The 21950-nt window shown below is 47.6% G+C and overlaps 1 protein-coding gene across 1 annotated transcript; it reads left to right on the top strand.

The window, feature by feature from the left end:
• Positions 1–5133: 5133 nt before the first annotated feature.
• On the top strand, positions 5134–7077 carry LOC138354769 (uncharacterized). The gene has a single exon (XM_069309261.1). The coding sequence runs from the start codon at positions 5134–5136 to the stop codon at positions 7075–7077; it is 1944 nt and encodes a 647-aa protein (XP_069165362.1).
• Positions 7078–21950: the final 14873 nt, after the last annotated feature.

Genomic DNA, 21950 nt, shown 5'->3' with positions numbered 1-21950 from the left:
TGGATCCCTGTTGTTTATGCATTGTTAATCGCCTAGAAAGAAACGTTGTTGTCTTGCCTATGTTCCGAGATCATTGGGGCTGACAGTCCCCAAGTGGGCATGTGAAGGCATAGACGACGTTGGTTTCTTTTAAGGCGTTCTGTTTGGTGTCTGGAGAGTTCTTCTTCAGTAGGTTGGCCGTTTTCTTGTTTTTGTAGTAAATTGTTAATTGTATCTTCTGATTTGTGTCTGTGGGGATAACGTTCCTATTAATAATATTTTTCAGGACACTTTCCTCCGATTTGTGAGCCGTTGAAAAGAAGTTCTTGTAAAACAGTCTAATAGGAGATACAAGTGTTGTGATAGTTGACTCTTCAGAGGTTGCTTGGGGTTTCACCTTTCTTTTGATGACGTCTTCAACATAACCGTTAGAGAAGCCTTTGATGACTAAAGAACCTTACAAATTTCTTCGCCGACCTGCTTCCAACCAGAGCTGTGAGTGAGAGCTCGGTCGACGTATGCATTGACGACACTCTTCTTGTGCTTGTCTGGGCAGTCACTGTTGGCATTGAGGCACATTCGATTCCTAAGTGTAGACTACAGTATGGAAGCCACCATTCCCCTCCGTGACTGTTACATCTAGAAAGGGCAGCCCCCTATCACTCTTCATCTCGCTAGTGAATCTCAACACAGAATTCCGCTCAAATGCCTCCTTCAGCTGCTGCAGACGTCTAACATCAGGTACCTGCGTAAAAATGTCGTCAACATACCTACAGTATATGGCAGGTTTCAAGTCCGAGTCAACTGAGACCCTCTGCTCAATGGTGCCCATGTAGAAGTTTTCAAACAGGACACATCGGGGAGAACCCATGGCGACCCCATCTACTTGCTTATTCATGTGCCCATCGGGACTAAAGAAGGGTGCCTCTTTGGTACAGGCTTGGAGTAATTTTCTCAGTATGCTTTGTATCTTATCACCTCACCCAAAAACTAATGTAAGCATGAAACGGAGTACATAAAAATGTCTTTCAAAATGTGAGAAGTCTTGCGAAACGCTTTTAGGCGACAGACCATATATACATGTGTAAAAATTAAATTTGGAAAGTTTATTTTTCAATTTCCCTCGACAGTGAAGAAAAACGTAAGAAAAATTGAGAAGATTCGTGTTAGAATTATTATTCTTACTCTTTCGGTCATATTCAACAACATATATATTTATATATATATATATATATATATAGATATATATATATATATATATATATATATATATATATATATATATATATATATATATATATATATATATATATATATAAATATATATATATATATATATATATATATGTCGTACCTAATAGCCAGAATGCACTTCTCGGCCTACTATGCAAGGCCCGATTTGCCTAATAAGCCAAGTTTTCCTGAATTAATATATTTTCTCTAACTTTTTTCTTATGAAATGATAAAGCTACCCATTACATTACGAATGAGGTCAATTTTTTTTTATTGGAGTTAAAATTAACGTAGATATATGACCGAACCTAACCAACCCTACCTAACCTAACCTAACCTATCTTTATAGGTTAGGTTTGGTTAGGTAGCCGAGAAAGTTAGGTTAGGTCAGGTTAGGTAGGTTAGGTAGACGAAAAACAATTAATTCATGAAAACTTGGCTTATTAAGCAAATCTGGCCTTGCATAGTAGGCATAGAAGTGAGTTCTGGCTACTAGGTACGACATATATATATATATATATATATATATATATATATATATATATATATATATATATATATATATATATATATATATATATATAAATATATATATATATATATATATATATATATATATATATATATATATATATATATATATATGTCGTACCTAGTAGCCAGAACTCACTTCTCAGCCTACTATGCAAGGCGTGATTTGCCTAATAAGCCTAGTTTTCGTGAATTAATGTTTTTTCGACTACCTAACCTACCTAACCTAACCTAACCTAACGTTTTCGGCTACCTAACCTAACCTAACCTATAAAGATAGGTTAGATTAGGTTAGGTAGGGTTGGTTAGGTTCGGTCATATATCTACGTTAATTTTACCTCCAATAAAAAAAAATTGACCTCATACATAATGAAATGGGTAGCTTTATCATTTCATAAAAAAAAAAATTAGAGAAAATATATTAATTCAGTAAAACTTGGCTTATTAGGCAAATTGGGCCTTGCATAGTAGGCTGAGAAGTGAGTTCTGGCTATTAGGTACGACATATATATATATATATATATATATATATATATATATATATGTCGTACCTAGTAGCCAGAACTCACTTCTCAGCCTACTATGCAAGGCCCGATTTGCCTAATAAGCCTAGTTTTCATGAATTAATGTTTTTTCGACTACCTAACCTACCTAACCTAACCTAACCTAAGGTTTTCGGCTACCTAACCTAACCTAACCTATAAAGATAGGTTAGGTTAGGTTAGGTAGGGTTGGTTAGGTTTGGTCATATATCTACTTTAATTTTAACTCCAATAAAAAAATATTGACCTCATACATAATGAAATGGGTAGCTTTATCATCTCATAAGAAAAAAAATTGAGAAAATATAATAATTCAGGAAAACTTGGCTTATTAGGCAAATCGGGCCTTGCATAGTAGGCCGAGAAGTGCGTTCTGGCTACTAGGTACGACATATATATATATATATATATATATATATATATATATATATATATATATATATATATATATATATATATATTAATATATTTTGGTAGCAGTCTTTCCTGTAGACATATATTATTAAATATGACCGAAAAAGTAAGATTAATAATTCTAACACGAATTTTCTCTATCTTTCGTACATTTCTTTTCACTGTTGGTGGTAATTAAAAATCAATTCTCCAAAATTCATTTTTATTTCTAGTCTGACGCGACACTTGAGCGCGTTTCGTAAAACTTATTACATTTTCAAAGACTTTACATACACAACTGAATAGAACTTACACATCTTCGATTTGTTTATATCTACATTTGAGTGAGGTGGATGGGGTGAGGTGGCATTAATAGGGTATTAATTTCATCAACACAAGACAGAACACGAAACAATGGGTATTGAATGGAAGTGATTGTAGAAAGCCTATTGGTCCATATTTCTTGATGCTTCTATATTGGAGCGGAGTCTTGAGGTGGGTAGAATATAGTTGTGCATTAATTGGCTGTTGATTGCTGGTGTTGACGTTTTAATGTGTAGTGCCTCGCAAACGTCAAGCCGCCTGCTATCGCTGTATCTATCGATGATTTCTGTGTTGTTTACTAGGATTTCTCTGGCGATGGTTTGGTTGTGGGAAGAGATTATATGTTCCTTAATGGAGCCCTGTTGCTTATGCATCGTTAAACGCCTAGAAAGAGATGTTGTTGTCTTGCCTATATACTGGGTTTTTTGGAGCTTACAGTCCCCAAGAGGGCATTTAAAGGCATAGACGACGTTGGTCTCTTTTAAAGCGTTCTGCTTTGTGTCTGGAGAGTTTCTCATGAGTAGGCTGGCCGTTTTTCTGGTTTTATAGTAAATCGTCAGTTGTATCCTCTGATTTTTGTCTGTAGGGATAACGTTTCTATTAACAATATCTTTCAGGACCCTTTCCTCCGTTTTATGAGCTGTGGAAAAGAAGTTCCTGTAAAATAGTCTAATAGGGGGTATAGGTTTTGTGTTAGTTGTCTCTTCAGAGGGTGCATGGCGTTTCACTTTCCTTCTTATGATGTCTTCGACGAAACCATTGGAGAAGCCGTTGTTGACTAGGACCTGCCTTACCCTACAGAGTTCTTCATCGACTTGCTTCCATTCTGAGCTGTGGCTGAGAGCACGGTCGACATATGCGTTAACAACACTCCTTTTGTACCTGTCTGGGCAGTCGCTGTTGGCATTTAGGCACATTCCTATGTTCGTTTCCTTAGTGTAGACTGCAGTGTGGAAACCTCCGCTCTTTTCCATGACTGTTACATCTAGAAAGGGCAGCTTCCCATCCTTTTCCATCTCGTAAGTGAAACGCAGCACGGAACTCTGCTCAAACGCCTCCTTCAGCTCCTGCATATGTCTGACATCAGGTACCTGTGTAAAAATGTCGTCAACATACCTGCAGTATATGGCCGGTTTCAAGTTCATGTCGACTAGGACTTTTTGCTCGATGGTACCCATGTAGAAGTTTGCAAACAGGACACCTAGGGGAGAACCCATGGCGACCCCATCTACTTGCTTATACATGTGCCCATCCGGGGTCAAGAAGGGTGCCTCTTTAGTACAAGCTTGGAGTAGTTTCCTTAGAATATTTTCTGGTATGTCAAGAGGAGTACAGGCTGGATCACGATACACTCTGTCGGCTATCATCCCGATTGTCTCGTCCACAGGTACGTTGGTGAACAGTGATTCTACGTCCAACGAGGCTCTTATCCCTGTGGCCCGTGTGCCTCGCAGTAAGTCAACAAATTCCTTTGGAGACTTCAGGCTGAAGGCGCAAGGGACATAAGGAGCCAGCAGGCCGTTGAGTCGCTTCGCCAGTCTGTACGTGGCTGTGGGTATCTGGCTAATGATTGGCCTGGAAACCCACTTCGGCCAATCATTAGCCAGATACCCATTTTTAGCCCAGAAAATCGGAGATGTTCTATTCTATTCAGTAAGTTCTTTTCAGTTGTGTATGTGTTAACTAAAGTCTTTGAAAATGTAATAAGTTTTACGAAACGCGCTCAAGTGTCGCGTCAGACTAGAAATAAAAATGAATTTTGGAGAATTGATTTTTGAATTACCTCTAACAGTGAAAAGAAATGTACGAAAGATTGAGAAATTCGTGTTAGAATTATTAATCTTACTTTTTCGGTCATATTTAATAATATATGTCTACAGGAAAGACTGCTACCAAAATATACTAATATATATATATATATATATATATATATATATATATATATATATATATATATATATATATATATATATATATATATATATATATATATGGCATTAATCAACACAAGACAGAACTAGAGGTGGCATTAATAGGGTATTAATTTCATCAACACAAGACAGAACAAGAGGTGACATTAATAGGGTATTAATTTCATCAAATTGGCATTTCATCATGGATGGCATTAATAATGCCATCCAAGTACGTGTTGCCATCCCAGTACGTGCTGCCATCCCGGTACGTGCTTCTATCCGAGGACGTGCTGCCATCCCAGTTCGTGCTGCCATCCCAGTACGTGTTGCAATCCCAGTACGTGCTGCCATCCCAGGACGTGCTGACATCCCATTACGTGCTTCCATCCCAGGACGTGCTGCCATCCCAGGACGTGCTGCCATCCCAGTACGTGCTGCCATCCCAGTACGTGCTGCCATCCCAGTACGAGCTGCCATCCCAGTACGTGCTGCCATCCCAGTACGTGCTGCCATCCCAGTACGTGCTGCCATCCCAGTACGAGCTGCCATCCCAGTACGTGCTGCCATCCCAGTACGTGCTGCCATCCCAGGACGTGCTGACATCCCATTACGTGCTGCCATCCCAGGATGTGCTGCCATCCCAGGACGTGCTGCCATCCCAGTACGTGCTGCTATCCCAGGACGTGCTGACATCCCAGGACGTGCTGACATCCCATTACGTGCTGCCATCCCAGGACGTGCTGCCATCCCAGGACGTGCTGCCATCCCAGGACGTGCTGCCATCCCAGTACGTGCTGCCATCCCAGGACGTGCTGCCATCCCAGGACGTGCTGCCTTCCCAGTATGTGCTGCCATCCCAGTATGTGCTGCCATCCCAGTACGTGCTGCCATCCCAGTACGTGCTGCCATCCCAGTACGTGCTGCCATCCCAGTACGTGCTGCCATCCCGGTACGAGCTGAAATCTCAGTACGTGCTGCCATCCCAGGACGTGCTGTCATCCCGGTACGAGCTGAAATCTCAGTACGTGCTGCCATCCCAGGACGTGCTGTCATCCCAGTACGTGCTGCCATCCCAGTACGTGCTGCCATCCCAGTACGTGCTGCCATCCCAGTATGTGCTGCCATCCCAGTATGTGCTGCCATCCCATTATGTGCTGCCATCCCAGTACGTGCTGCCATCCCAGTACGTGCTGCCATCCCGGTACGAGCTGAAATCTCAGTACGTGCTGCCATCCCAGGACGTGCTGTCGTCCCAGTACGTGCTGCCATCCCAGGACGTGCTGTCATCCCAGTACGTGCTGCCATCCCGGTACGTGCTGTCATCCCAGTACGTGCTGCCATCCCAGGACGTGCTGCCATCCCAGGACGTGCTGTCATCCCAGTACGTGCTGCCATCCCGGTACGTGCTGTCATCCCAGTACGTGCTGCCATCCCAGGACGTGCTGACATCCCAGTACGTGCTGCCATCCCAGTACGTACTGCCATCCCAGGACGTGCTGCCATCCCTGTACGTGCTGCCATCCCAGCACGTGCTGGCATGCCAGTACCACTGCCATCCCAGTACGTGCTGCCATCCAAGTACATGCGGCCATCCCAGTACCACTGCCATCCCAGGACGTGCTGCCACCCCAGTATGTGCTGCCATCCCGGTACGAGCTGAAATCTCAGTACGTGCTGTCATCCCAGTACGTGCTGCCATCCCAGGACGTGCTGACATCCCAGTACGTGCTGCCATCCCAGTACGTGCTGCCATCCCAGTACGTGCTGCCATCCCAGGACGTGCTGACATCCCATTACGTGCTGCCATCCCAGGACGTGCTGACATCCCAGTACGTGCTGCCATCCCAGTACGTACTGCCATCCCAGGACGTGCTGCCATCCCTGTACGTGCTGCCATCCCAGTACGTGCTGGCATGCCAGTACCACTGCCATCCCAGTACGTGCTGCCATCCCAGTACGTGCTGCCATCCCAGTACGTGCTGCCATCCCAGGACGTGCTGACATCCCATTACGTGCTGCCATCCCAGTACGTGCGGCCATCCCAGTACCACTGCCATCCCAGCACGTGCTGCCATCCCAGCACGTGCTGCCATCCCAGCACGTGCTGCCATCCCAGCACGTGCTGCCATCTAACGGCGACAATTCCAAAATTTATCCTCTAATTCCTTCCTATAACTCGGTATAACTACTCGGTATAATTTATTGTATTTATTGTATTTATTGAATTTATTAAATGTATTGTATCACGCAAACCAATGACATGAAATATTACACTTTATATATATACATTATTATGGTATTATTAAAGTTGCATTTATTAATTTGATTAAAGAAACCATCAAGGGTTTAATTTTATGATAAGAAATAATAATGTGGATTTCATGATCATTATTTGTTCAGTACTGAAGCGCATTGTAGGAAATTAATAATAAAATATACGAGGTTTTATGACTACAAAATTGTTAATGTGGATAGGAAGAACAGAGGGATATATATTTTATAGTTATAAAGAGGAAGAACACAATATAACGTTTACAGCCCACAATAACCTCTTTCACATAGCACAAAGTATAACATTCAGAAAATAGCTATAATAATGATTATAATAGCTATTATATTATTATAAAATTATTATAGCTATAATTATCGCTATAATAATGTTTTCTATATAAATAAAATGTATAAATAATTATATTTTGTTCAGAATTAAAAAGAGATAAAAGTAATTATTGAAACACAGTATTATACGTACCTGACATTTTAAATTTGATGAGTAAATATTTATAGTGAAATAAATGGGTTTTCATATTTTGAGTTATGTGCAGTAAATGCATTGTTTTAAAGCTTAACAGTGTGTATTTATAGACATACTATTATTAGTAACCTTTGTTATTTCCATCATCAAATAAAAGTGTCAAGGAATGTTATGGAAAATGCTGCAGATCTATTATTTATTATTTACAAAAATAGTCATGAAGATCTTTTGAATTACAATTCAAAAATAATTATGCGCTGAAGGGAGGAAAAGGGGGTAACTATCAGGAGAAAGCGCCAAGCCAGTACGATTAATTAGCACTTGGAAGGGGTCAGGATAAGGATTTGGGATGGGACAGGGGAGAAGGAATGGTGCCCAACCACTTCGACGGTCGGGGATTGAACTGAAAGAGTTAATTAATACAATCCTGCATAATTGTACCAAGCACAACCGAGTATAGAGACTGAAGATTCTTACAATGGCTAGACATCATTACAGCTAAAATAATTCTGCTAGATTAGTAAATAGCTTCGTAAATAGCACAGTTGCTATATAGCAGAGCAACTGCTGTATAAATATCTATGAAATAGATTTACGGTATTCGTTTTATATGACTTAGGGGCAGAAATTATTGTTCACTCTTGTTTTGTGGAATATCTCCTATACGGGAAGCTATATCATTCATCTTTCCTTAGTGGAAATTAGGAAATAAAAAGCAATTCTTGTCTGTGAGTTATTATGATATGTTAAGCAAATGGGGGCCACGAAAACACAAGTGCCATTTAAAGAATAAATGAAACAATAACACTTCAACGAATACTTTAAAGAGTTTGGAAGAAGCTCTCACAAGCATCAGCCCCATGAGGAGAGTGAAGCAGGAGCTCTCACAAGCATAAGGACCATGAGGAGAGTGAAGCAGGAACTCTTACAGGCATCAGCTCCATGAGGAGAGTGAAGCAGGAACTCTTACAGGCATCAGCACCTTGAGGAGAGTGAAGCAGGAACTCTCACAAGCATCAGCACCATGAGGAGAGTGAAGCAGGAACTCTCACAGGCATCAGCACCGTGAGGAGAGTGAAGCAGGAACTCTTACAGGCATCAGCACCTTGAGGAGAGTGAAGCAGGAACTCTCACAAGCATCAGCACCTTGAGGAGAGTGAGGCAGGAACTCTCACAAGCATCAGCACCATGAGGAGAGTGAAGCAGGAACTCTCACAAGCATCAGCACCTTGAGGAGAGTGAAGCAGGAACTCTCACAAGCATCAGCACCTTGAGGAGAGTGAAGCAGGAACTCTCACAAGCATCAGCACCTTGAGGAGAGTTAGGCAGGAACTCTCACAAGCATCAGCACCATGAGGAGAGTGAAGCAGGAACTCTTACAGGCATCAGCACCTTGAGGAGAGTGAAGCAGGAAATCTTGCAAGCAACAACAACTTGAGGAGAGGGAAGCAGGAACTCTTGCAAGCAACAACAACTTGAGGAGAGGGAAGCAGGAACTATTGCAAGCAACAACAACTTGAGGAGAGGGAAGCAGGAACTCTCACAAGTAACAACAACAACAACAACAACAACAACAAGGATCTATCATAAACCCAACAACAAAAACAGGAATATTGTGCTGGAACAGGAAGGACCTTCCCTCACAACGGAAGCGTTCAGTGGTCAACTTACCTTCATAAGAAAATATCGCCCACGAATTAGCAAGCATGAACATAAATCTATTTTTTCTAAACTCTAAAATGACCTATATTTGGCTGTCTCTGATTTAGTTCTTTGATTAATGGCACTAATCTCACTTTTTTCACACTCTTCAATCTTTTTTTTGTTATATGATAACAAATAAACAGTTTGTAAAACACACACACAAAATATTTTTGAAACCCTCACTAGCGTCTTAAATTATTGTCATATATAAAAGCAAAAAGTATATTTTAAATTCTCATATATAATACAGAATTGTTTACGGGGAACGAGTAGGGTGGTCGCAATGGGTGCCTAGAGAGTGCCCTGCCACTTCCAACTCGAGAGGGAGGTGGTATACACTGGGTGTGTTGGCAGGACGTGGTGGCAGGGCGTGGAGGCAGGGTGTGGTGGCAGGGCGTGGTGACAGGGTGTGTTGGCAGGGCGTGGTGGCAGGGTGTGGTGGCAGGGCGTGGTTGCAGGGTGTGTTGGCAGGGCGTGGTGGCAGGGTGTGTTGGTAGGGCGTGGTGACTGGGCGTAGTGGCAGGGTGTGTTGGCAGGGCGTGGTGGCAGGGCGTGGTGGCAGGGTGTGTTGGCAGGGCGTGGTGGCAGGGTGTGTTGGCAGGGCGTGGTGGCAGGGCGTGGTGGCAGGGTGTGTTGTCAGGGCGTAGTGGCAGGGCGTGGTGGCAGGGTGTGTTGGCAGGGCGTGGTGGCAGGGTGTGGTGGCAGGGCGTGGTGGCAGGGTGTGGTGGCAGGGTGTGGTGGCAGGGCGTTGTGGCAGGGCGTGTTGGCAGGGCGTAGTGGCAGGGTGTGGTGGCAGGGCGCAGTTGCAGGGCGTGGTGGGAGGGCGTGGTGACAACGTGTGGTGGCAGGGCGTGGAGGCAGGGTGTGGTGGCAGGGTGTGGTGGCAGGGCGTGGTGACAGGGTGTGGTGGCAGAGCGTGGGAAAAGGGCGTGGTGACAGGGCTGTAGTGACAGGGTGTGGTGGTAGGGCGTGTTGGCAGGGCGTGGTGACAGGGCGTTGTGGCAGGGCGTGGTGGCAGGGTGTGGTGGCAGGGCGTAGTGGCAGGGTGTGGTGGCAGGGCGTAGTGGCAGGGTGTGGTGGCAGGGCGTGGTGGCAGGGCGTGGTGACAGGGCGTGGTGGTAGGGTGTGGTGGCAGCGTGTAGTGGCAGGGCGTGCTGGCAGAGCGTGGTGGCAGGGCGTGGTGACAGGGCGAAGTGGCAGGGTGTGGAGGCAGGGCGTAGTGGCAGGGTGTGGTTGGCCGGGCGTGGTGGCAGGGCGTTGTGGCAGGGCGTAGTGAGAGGGTGTGGTGGTAGGGCGTGTTGGCAGTGCGTGGTGACAGGGCTTTGTGGCAGGGCGTGGTGGCAGGGCGTAGTGGCAGGGCGTGGTGGGAGGGCGTGGTGACTGGGTGTGGTGGTAGGGTGTGGTGGCAGGATGTAGTGGCAGGGTGTGGTGACAGGGCATAGTGGTAAGGTGTGGTGGCAGGGCGTGGTGACAACGTGTGGTGGCAGGGTGTAGTGGAAGGGTGTGGTGAGAAGGTGTGGTGGTAGGGTGTTGTGGCAGGGTGTAGTGGAAGGGTGTGGTGGCAGAGCGTGGGGACAGGGCGTGGTGGCAGGGCGTAGTGGCAGGGCGTAGAGGCAGGGTGTGGTGGCAGGGCGTGGTGGCAGGGCATGGTGACAGGGCGTGGTGGTAGGGTGTGGTAGCAGGGTGTAGTGGCAGGGCGTGGTGACAACGTGTGGTGGCAGGGTGTAGTGGAAGGGTGTGGTGGCAGAGCGTGGGGACAGGGCGTGGTGACAGGGCTGTAGTGACAGGGTGTGGTGGTAGGGCGTGTTGGCAGGGCGTGGTGACAGGGCGTTGTGGCAGGGCGTGGTGGCAGGGTGTGGTGGCAGGGTGTAGTGGCAGGGCGTAGTGGCAGGGTGTGGTAGCAGGGCGTAGTGGCAGGGTGTGGTGGCAGGGCGTGGTGGCAGGGCGTGGTGACAGGGCGTGGTGGTAGGGTGTGGTGGCAGGGTGTAGTGGCAGGGCGTGGTGGCAGGGCGTGGTGGCAGGGCGTGGTGGCAGGGCGAAGTGGCAGGGCGTGGTGGCAGGGCGTGGTGGCAGGGCGTGGTGGCAGGGTGTGGTGGCAGGGTGTGGTGGCAGGGCGTGGTGGCAGGGCGTGGTGGCAGGGCGTGGTGGCAGGGCGTAGTGGCAGGGCGTGGTGGCAGGGCGTAGTGGCAGGGTGTGGTGGCAGGGCGTGGTGGCAGGGCGTGGTGGCAGGGCGTGGTGGCAGGTTGTGGTGGCAGTGTGTGGTGGCAGGGCGTAGTGGCAGGGCGTGGTGGCAGGGCGTAGTGGCAGGGCGTAGTGGCAGGGCGTGGTGGCAGGGTTTGGTGGCAGGGCGTAGTGGCAGGGCGTGGTGGCAGGGCGTGGTGGCAGGGTGTGGTGGCAGGGTGTGGTGGCAGGGCGTGGTGGCTGGGCGTGGTGGCAGGGCGTGGTGGCAGGGTGTGGTGGCAGGGTGTGGTGGCAGGGCGTAGTGGAAGGGTGTGGTGGCAGGGTGTAGTGGCAGGGCGTGGTGGCAGGGCGTGGTGGCAGGGCGTGGTGGCAGGGCGAAGTGGCAGGGCGTGGTGGCAGGGCGTGGTGGCAGGGCGTGGTGGCAGGGTGTGGTGGCAGGGTGTGGTGGCAGGGCGTGGTGGCAGGGCGTGGGGGCAGGGCGTGGTGGCAGGGCGTAGTGGCAGGGCGTGGTGGCAGGGCGTGGTGGTAGGGTGTGGTGGCAGGGCGTAGTGGCAGGGTGTGGTGGGAGGGTGTGGTGGCAGGGCGTGGTGGCAGGGCGTGGTGGCAGGGCGTGGTGGTAGGGTGTGGTGGCAGGGCGTAGTGGCAGGGTGTGGTGGCAGGGTGTGGTGGCAGGGCGTGGTGGCAGGGCGTGGTGGCAGGGCGTGGTGGCAGGGTGTGGTGGCAGGGTGTGGTGGCAGGGCGTAGTGGCAGGGCGTGGTGGCAGGGCGTGGTGGCAGGGCGTGGTGGCAGGGCGTGGCGCCCGTTGCGAGGTAGGTCGGTGAGGACACAATCATCAACACTTCACAATCAATAAAGGTGAAGTGTCACTAAAACACACGGTCACGGGTGCCTGAGACAGACGACCGTATCCAACCTTCTCAAAACCCTCAATAAAATATATTAAAATAAAATACAACAGTTTCAATAAAATCCAAAATTTAGTTTATACATTTCCCACCAAATTTAACCGACAGTCAACATTGCTGGCATCTACGGAACGTTTCTGTTCCCTCATATCTGAGCTCTTGAGCAATGGTCCAAAATATACATGAAAAATGTAAGAATTTTACGCATAAATTCATGCCCACAGACCTGTGCAAGACTCGACGCACAGCGAATTTTAAATTGGCCCCAAACCTCGTCCGTTGTGGGCGATGTCTCTCTCCTTTCCCTCTTATAAGACAATGTCTCTCTCCTCTTCTGTCTCCTTGAAGGAGACGTCTCGCTCCTACTGAACCTCCTAATCTTCTTCGTTCTTGATGGTTTACTGGCAAATAAATTTCCTTGGGAAATAAGGCCTAAACGCTAAAAGAATATGATCACAGTTGTCTCTATTATAATCACATATATTTACAGTGAAACACAATGCATCACTGTAGTATCCAGACGTCGTTAAGGTTGGAACATCTTATGAGCTGTTGCATTACTTCCTGCAGCGAAAATGTGAGAAATAAATCTATTATCAAATTCGGTGTAACAGAGAAGCATTATATGTATATAAACACAACTTAAAAATATACATAAATATGGCTTCACCTCGAATACATACGTATCTTTGTACGCGATTTTCGTAAACATACTCGCAACACTAAGTGTGAAAAGGATTGGAATCTAACCTTATGATGAATGATTTTATAATACACGATCGGGGGGAACCTGGTGGTGTATGGGTCTATGACTATTGATCTCCCTCTCTATTCCTTTTTCCCATTCTCCCCTCCACTCCTATTCACATTTACTCCATTTCTTCTTCCCTCCAATTATCCCTTTCGTTCTCTCTCCAAGTTTGCTAACATAGTCGAGTAATATTGAACCAAAATTTATTCAAAATTATCTATGTTGAATTAACATCGATGATGGGACAAGGTTGATCCATCATCGATGATGAACCAACCTAATCGACATTGACTCAAACGTCGGTGACAGCCGAGAAAATAAGCTGGAAAACACTCCATGGACAATAAAACCCACACACGTCCAACTTGATAAAAGTCGTGGGGTTTCGCAATAGCAGTGAATCCTGTATAACGACCATACAGCCCCGCTCCTGTGCCAGGTAAGTCCACTACGGGCTCACCATATCTGGTAGTAGCTGAATCTAAAACAATAAGAACAATACTTAACGACAGGCATGGTAGTTGACCCCAACCATCTTATGACACACGCCATATAAACAGAACTCTCCATGGAAAGGTCCGTGAGGCTACCTGCAATTGTCTGGTTTCCTACCTCGAACAGACAGACACATTTTTATAGTTACACATAAGAGATATTTAGTAATAGATCTCGTTAGCAGAGGTACTGTCAATGATATTTCACACCGGTTTATTCTTGATCGCCTAATTATCGAATGAATATCTTACTAAATGTTAGTTTAGTAATTTTAGTCAAATTTTAATGTGACATAATTTCCCTATTGTAATAAGACAAATATAGCCACATAGGTTATTATTAGTTTAGTTCAGCTGGCAGCGGATCTCTGGCCCACTCAAGCTTTAACACACACCTGCGTGCAGTAACGAGCCCATCATCTCCAGTTATCACAATGGACAGAAAATTATGCGTTAAATTGCACGAACTAACCTAACATAGCCGGTTGACCCGGGCATTCAAAACGTTAGTGTTCTGTGGTCCTCCAGGGTTTATAGAATATCGTATTTTGTCCACTGGGCATTTTAAGGTCAAATTGCGATGTATTATTCGAGAGGACAGGATGCCCTTACACCTCAGGTCTAATAAACCAACAGTTTCCCTACAGAAGGTGTGATATATTTTGTGCGCATTCCTGCCCATGTGTTGATCAGGTCCTAGCGGGCCCAGTACCCAACAACAGGACGTCTGAGACACGGGTCCTCGCGGGCCCAGTACCCAACAACAGGACGGCTGAGACACGGGTCCTCGCGGGCCCAGTACCCAACAACAGGACGTCTGAGACACGGGTCCTCGCGGGCCCAGTACCCAACAACAGGACGTCTGAGACACGGGTCCTCGCGGGCCCAGTACCCAACAACAGGACGTCTGAGACACTGGTCCTCGCGGGCCCAGTACTCAACAACAGGACACGTCCTCGGAGGCCGTCAAGTGTGTAAATGCTGGAGGTAAAAAATAACGACTTAATTAATGCTTCAGCCTCCAGCTAACAACACGAGTCATTCGTCAGGGACAAGGCAGCCCAGGAAAGGGACAAGGCGGGAAGGGAGAGGGACACGGCAGCTCGGGAGAGGAACAAGGCAGCCCGGGAGAGGGACAAGGCGGCCCGGGAGAGAGCGTGTGAGAGGATCAGAGACAAAGAAACAGCAAGGGAATGGAGAGAGAGAGAGAGAAAGAGGAAGACACGTACCAACAAACCCATATATAGAGTGAGAGCGAGAGAGAGAGAGCATGGAGAGAGGAAAGTTGGTGCCAAAAGGAAAAAATGATGACCAAGGAGAGGGAGGGAGGGAAGGGGTGTGAGAGAAGGATTAAGGACTGCGAGCAGCCTAAGGAAGAGGATCAACATCTCCCTGAGCGACGTGGGAAAAATGGGAATATTGTGTGTTAGTGGTGGCGAGCTCAACGGAGGGAGAGAGAGAGAGAGAGAGAGAGAGAGAGAAAGAGAGAGAGAGAGAGAGAGAGAGAGAAAGAGAGAGAGAGAGAGAGAGAGAGAGAGAGAGAGAGAGAGAGAGAGAGAGAGAGAGAGAGAGAGAGAGAGAGAGAGAGAGAGAGAGAGAGAGAGAGAGAGAGAGAGAGAGAGAGAGAGAGAGAGAGAGAGAGAGAGAGAGAGAGAGAGAGAGAGAGAGAGAGAGAGAGAGAGAGAGAGAGAGAGAGAGAGAGAGAGAGAGAGAGACAGAGACAGAGAGACAGAAAGACAGAGACAGAGACAGAGACAGAGAGACAGAAAGACAGGCAGACAGAGACAGAGACAGAGGTACAGATATATACAGTTTCCTACCCAAATGAGAAGCTGAATATCTAATAAGTTGAAATAAAAAAAGAAACTTTTCAAATGCAAAATAAATTATAATATTCTGTGGATTATTGATTATGTAATAATAATATGTTTTTGTCCAAATGTTCGTTAATCCAGTAGCCGAACACACAGTTTATGAATGACAGAACCTTTTACAGAGGACTGTTTGAGGTTCACGTCTGTAAGTGCTTCACCCACGTACTACAAGTATTGAGAATCGGTACTAAGACCAATAGACCTAACCTAACACAACCTTACCTACGCTAACTAAACTTAGCCTAACATTACCTAACTCAACCTGCGCATAACTGTATATACTACTAATACATAATATCAACTTATACTCTACAAAATATACTATTTTGAGTACTTAATGTATTAAAATTTATAAGTTAGTTTTTTGGGAAGACGAATTTATAAATTTTATTATAATATGTACTCCAAATAATTCTTTTGTAGCTTATAAGTATTAGTCTTATATACAGTTATGCGCAGGTTGTGTTAGGTAATGTTGGGCAAGGTTTAGTTTGGCCTCCTGGACGAGCATAGCCTGGTGTGGGAGTGTCTGGTATTCTGTTTATCTATCCCTGTCTGTCTGTCTGTCTGTCTGTCTGTCTGTCTGTCTGTCTGTCTGTCTGTCTGTCTGTCTGTCTGTCTGTCTGTCTGTCTGTCTGTCAGTCTGTCTTTGCCTCTGTGTGTTTGTCTGTCTATCTCTCTCTCTCTCTTTCTCTCTCTCTCTCTCTCTCTCTCTCTCTCTCTCTCTCTCTCTCTCTCTCTCTCTCTCTCTCTCTCTCTCTCTCTCTCTCTCTCTCTCTCTCTCTCTCTCGTTATTCATAATACTTCATATGGATATTCCTACACCTGTTGCCTAACCAACACCATACGAGACAAGCAAGGAATGTCAATTTTATGGCTTAAATAATAAAAAAAGCTTCTGAATGTTAGGGTTAAGATCGTCTTCTCCACAACGGCAGAGGATGAACAGTTTCCAGGCCTGGTTCCCCCCCCCCCCCCCCCCCCGCGTCTTAGCATACTCTTGTACCTCCTGTTTTGAGTCTGGTGAGTATTTCTTAAGCACTAAAACCACTTCCGTTTTACGGAACATCAGTGAAAAGCTGAAATACCAGACTCATAAGCGTTCGCACCTCACTTAATGCAATTCTGTATTTTTTTGTATCTGCTTTTCTTTTGCAATTCTGTATTTTTATGCCCGTGGCCTCGCTCTATGTTGTCGCTAGTTGCGCTACGGAATTAGTTTATAATTTGTTTAATCTTTTCCAGCGTTGCTTCAGTCTAAGTGAGAGTGCATCGGTTTTCTTCATACCTTTAATTCTGTACTCAACCTGTTGAGTACAAGGTAGAAAGCACTACCTGTTCCACATACTTCCCATCACTGAACCTGGCATCTTCCATCACTGGGCGACTGAAGCCTATTCCATCTCTATCCCGTTCACTCGCTCCTTCACCTCACCCACACACCTGCTCCATCACAACCCCCACACCTGCTTTACAGCTGGCGGATCCAAATTGTTCAATCGCCGGCCCCACACACACCTGAGCCAACACCACCCTCTCCAATTGTTTCATCACTGCCTCCCCCCCCCTCCCCCCTCCACACCTGTTGAATAATCCTCCTTCTAGTCTGTTCAATCATTGTTCGCTATACCTGTTCCATTACTGCTCTCCTCACCACTAGCCACACAATGTTCCATCAGTGACCAACACACCTGTTCCATCACTGTGTCTTACACCCTTTCCACCACTGCACTCACACCTGTTCCTTAACTGCTCTCCACACCTATTCAATCACTGCCCCACTAACAAGTTGCATCAGTGTTCTCCATAGCTGATATTCCATCTCTGTGTAATTCAACTGTTCCTTTACTGCCTCGACATCTTTTCTATAATTTGTTCTCACATCTGTTCCAGAACTATCCAACACTAAGGTAGCCATCACCTGTTCCGTCATTGGTCAACACCTGTACCAAAACTACCTCCCACATCCCAACCCCTCCCACCGACCGGCTCCTCCTAGGGAGCCGGTCGGTCGAGAGGACAGCACGCTGGACTTGTGATCCTGTGGTCTAGGGTTCGATCCCGGGCGCCGGCGAGAAACAATGGGCAGAGATTCTTTCACCCTATGCCCCTGTTACCTAGCAGTAAAATAGGTACCTGGTCAGTTGCCACGGGCTGCTTCCTGGGGATTGAGGCCTGGTCGAGGACCGGGCCGTGGGGACACTAAACCCCGAAACATTTCAAGATAACCTCAACATAACCACATCTGCTCTGTCATTCTTCCACACCTGTTCTGTCACTCTTCCTCACCTTTTTAATCACTGCACCAACACACTTCCCATCGCCTCCTTGTCACACTTCCGATCAAAGGCCCAGCACCCTTTCCATCACAGACCCAAAACTTTTTCCATCACAGCCCCATTAATCTTCCCATCACAGCCCTATCATGCTTCCCATCACAGCCCCATCACTCTTCCCATAACAGCCCCATCACTCTTCCCATAACAGCCCCATCACTCTACCCACAACAGCCCCATCACGATGACCATCACATACCCCATCATTCTTCCCATCACAGCCCCATCACTCTTCCCATCACAGCCACAACACTCTTCCCACCACAGTCCAATCACTCATTCCATCATAGTCCCATCACGCTTCCCATCACAGCCCCATCACTCTTCCCATTACAGAACCATCACTCTTCCCACCACAGCCCCATCACTCTTTCCATAACAGCCCCATCACGCCTCCAACCACAGCCCCATCACTCTTCCCATCACAGTCCCATCACTCTTCCCATCACAACTCCAGCAATCCTCCTATCAAAGCCCCATCACTCTTTCCATCACAGCCCCATCACTCTTCCCATCACAGCCCCATAACTCGTACCATTATAGCCCCATCACTCTTCCCACCACAAACCCATCATTTTTCCCATTACAGCCCCATCACTCTTCCCATCACAGCCCCATCACTCTTATCATCACAGCCTCATCACTCTTTCCATCACTCTTCTCATCACAGCCCTTTCACTCTTCTCACCACAGCCCCATCACTCTTCCCTCCTCAGCCCCATCACTCTTCCCACCACAGCCCCATCACGCTTCCCATCACTCTTCCCATAACAGCCACTTCACTCTTCCAATCACAGCCCATCCCTTTTCCCACCACAGCCCCATAACTGTTCCCACCACAGCTCCATAACTCTTCCCATCACAGCCCCATTACTCGTCCCATCACAGCCCGATCACTCTTCCCACCACAGTCCCATCACGCTTCCCATCACAGCCCCATCGCTCTTCCCAACACAGCCCCATCACTCTTTCCAACACAGCCTCGTCACGCTTCCCATCACTCTTTCCACCACAGGTCTATCACGCTTACTATCACTCTTCCCATTACCGCCCCATCATTCTTCCATTCACAGCCCCATCACTCTTCCCAATTTGAGCCCCATCACTCTTCCCATCACAGCCCAATCACTCTTCCCTTTACAGCCCCATCACTCTTCCTTTCACAGCACCATCACTCTTCCCATCACAGCCCCATCACTCTTCCCATCACAGCCCCATTACTCTTCCGAGCACAGTCCCATCACTATTCCCATCACAGACCCATCACGCTTCCCATCACTTCCCATAACAGCCCCATCACTCTTCCCATCACAGTCTCATCACTCTTCCCATCACAGTCTCATCACTCTTCCCATCACAGCCCCATCACTCTTCCCATTACATCCCATCACTCTTCCCACCACAGCCCAATCACTCTTCCCATCACAGCCCCACCACTCTTCCCACGAAAGCCGTATCACTCATCCCAACACAGCCCCATCACGCTTCCTATTGCAGCCCCATCACGCTTCCCATAACTCTTCCCATCGCAACCCAATCACTCTTCCCACCACAGCCCCATCACTCTTCCCACCACAGCCACTTCACTCTTCCCATCACAAACCCATCACTCTTCCCACCAAAGCCCCATCACGCTTCTCATCACAGCCTCATCCCTCTTTCCATCAAAGCCCTATCACTCTTAGTCTCATCACTCTTCCCATCACTCTTCCCTTTACAGCCCCATCACACCTCCCACCACAGGCTTATTACTCTTCCCACCACAGCCCCATCACTCTTCCCACTACAGCCCCATCACTCTTGCCATCACAGCCCATCACTCTTCCCACCTAAGCCCTATTACGCTTCCCATCACTCCTCCCATCACATCCCCATCACTCTTCTCGTTACAGTATCATCACTCTTTCCATCACAGTCTCATCACTTTTCCCATCACAGCCCCATCACTCTACTAACAACAGCCCCATCACTCTTCCCATAACAACCCTATCACTCTTCCCATAACAACCCCATCACTCTTCCCATCACAGCCCCACAACGCTTCTCATCACAGCCTCATCACACTTCCCATCACAGCCCCATCATAGCCCAATCACTCTGCCCAACACAGCCCCATCACTTTTCCCATCACAGCTCCATCACTCTTCCCAACACAGCCCCATCACTCTTCTCACTACAGCCCCATCAATCTTCCCAGCAAAGCCCCATCACTCTTCCTAACACATCAACATCACTCTTCCCACCACAGCCCCATCACCTCAACACAGCCCCATCACCCCATCACAGCCCCATCTCTCTTCTCACTACAACCCCTAAACTCTTCCCACCACAGCCCCATCGCTCTCCCCATCAAAGCCCCATCACTCTTCCCAACACAGCCCCAGCACTCTTCCAACCACAGCCCTATCACTCTTCCCAACACAACCCAATCACTCTTCTAATCACAGCCCCATCACTCTTCCCATCACAGCCCCATCACTCTTCTAATCACAGCTCCATCACTCTTCCCATCACAGCCCCATTACTCTTCCCAATAAAGCCCCATCACTCTTCCCATCACTCTTACCCTCACAGCCCCATCACTCTTACCCTCACAGCCCCATCACTCTTCCCACCTAAGCCCCATCACGCTTCCCATCACTCTTCCCAGCACAGCCCCATCACTCTTCTCATTACAATATCATCACACTTTCCATCACAGTCTCATCACTCTTCCCATCACTCTTCCCATCCCAGCCCCATCACACTTCCCATCACAGCCTCATCACACTTCCCATCACAGCCCCATCACGCATCCCATCATAGCCCCATCACTCTTCTCATCACAGCCCCATCACTCTTCCCATCACAGCCCCATCACTCTTCCCATCACAGCCCCATCACTCTTCCCACCACAGCCCCATCACTCTCCCCATCAAAGCCCCATCACAGCCCCATCACTCTTCCCAACACATCCCCATCACTCTTCACCACAGCCCCATCACCTCACCACAGCCCCTTCACCCCATCACAGCCCCATTACTCTTCCCACCACAGCCCCATCACTCTTCCCAACACAGCCCCATCACTCTTCTCACTACAGCTCCATCAATCTTCCCATCATAGCCCCATCACTCTTCCCAACACATCCCCATCACTCTTTCCACCACAGCCCCATCACCTCACCACAGCCCCGTTCACCCCATCACAGACCCATCACTCTTCCCACCACAGCTCCATCACTCTTCCCAACACAGCCCCATCACTCTTCCCATCACAGCCCCATCACTCTTCTAATACCGGCCTATCACTCTTCCCATCACAGCCCCATCACTCTCCCCACCACAGCCCCTTCACTCTTCCCATCACTTTTCCCACCAAAGCCCAATAACGCTTCTCATCACAGCCTCATCACTCTTCCCATCACTCTTCCCATCACAGCCTCATCACTACTCCCAACACAGCCTCATTACTCTTCCCACCACAGCCCCATTACTCTTCCCACCACAGCCCCATCACTCTTGCCATCACAGCCCAATCACTCTTCCCACCTAAGCCCCATCACGCTTCATATCACTCTTCCCCTCACAGCCCCATCACTCTTCTCATTACAGTATCATCACTCTTTCCATCACAATCTCATCACTCTTCCCACCACAGCCCAGTCACTCGTCCCATAACATCCCCATCACTCTTCCTACCACAGAAATATCACGCTTCCCATTTCTCTTCCCATCACAGCCCCATCACTCTTTGCATCACTCTTCCCACAACAGCCCCATCACTGTTCCCGCCACAGCCCCATCACTCTTTGCATCACTCTTCCCACAACAGCCCCATCACTGTTCCCACCACAGCCCCATCACTCTTCCCATCACAGCCCCATCACGCTTCTCATCACTACCTCATCACACTTACCATCACAGCCCCATCAGTCTTCCCATCATAGCCCTATCACTCTTCCCATCACATTTCCTAACACATCCCCATCACTGTTCTCACCACAGTCCTATCACTCTTCCCATCAAAGCACTATCACTCTTCCCATCAAACACT

Source organism: Procambarus clarkii, chromosome 64 (genome assembly GCF_040958095.1).
Source record: "Procambarus clarkii isolate CNS0578487 chromosome 64, FALCON_Pclarkii_2.0, whole genome shotgun sequence".
Taxonomy (NCBI): domain Eukaryota; kingdom Metazoa; phylum Arthropoda; class Malacostraca; order Decapoda; family Cambaridae; genus Procambarus; species Procambarus clarkii.
Note: the sequence above shows the minus strand (reverse complement) of the source record. Positions and strands in the feature narration are given on the sequence as shown.

What these genes read in the sequence shown, in the direction of transcription:
- LOC138354769 (XM_069309261.1), top strand. Translation starts at nt 5,134, where the DNA reads ATGCCATCCAAGTACGTGTTGCCATCCCAGTACGTGCTGCCATCCCGG.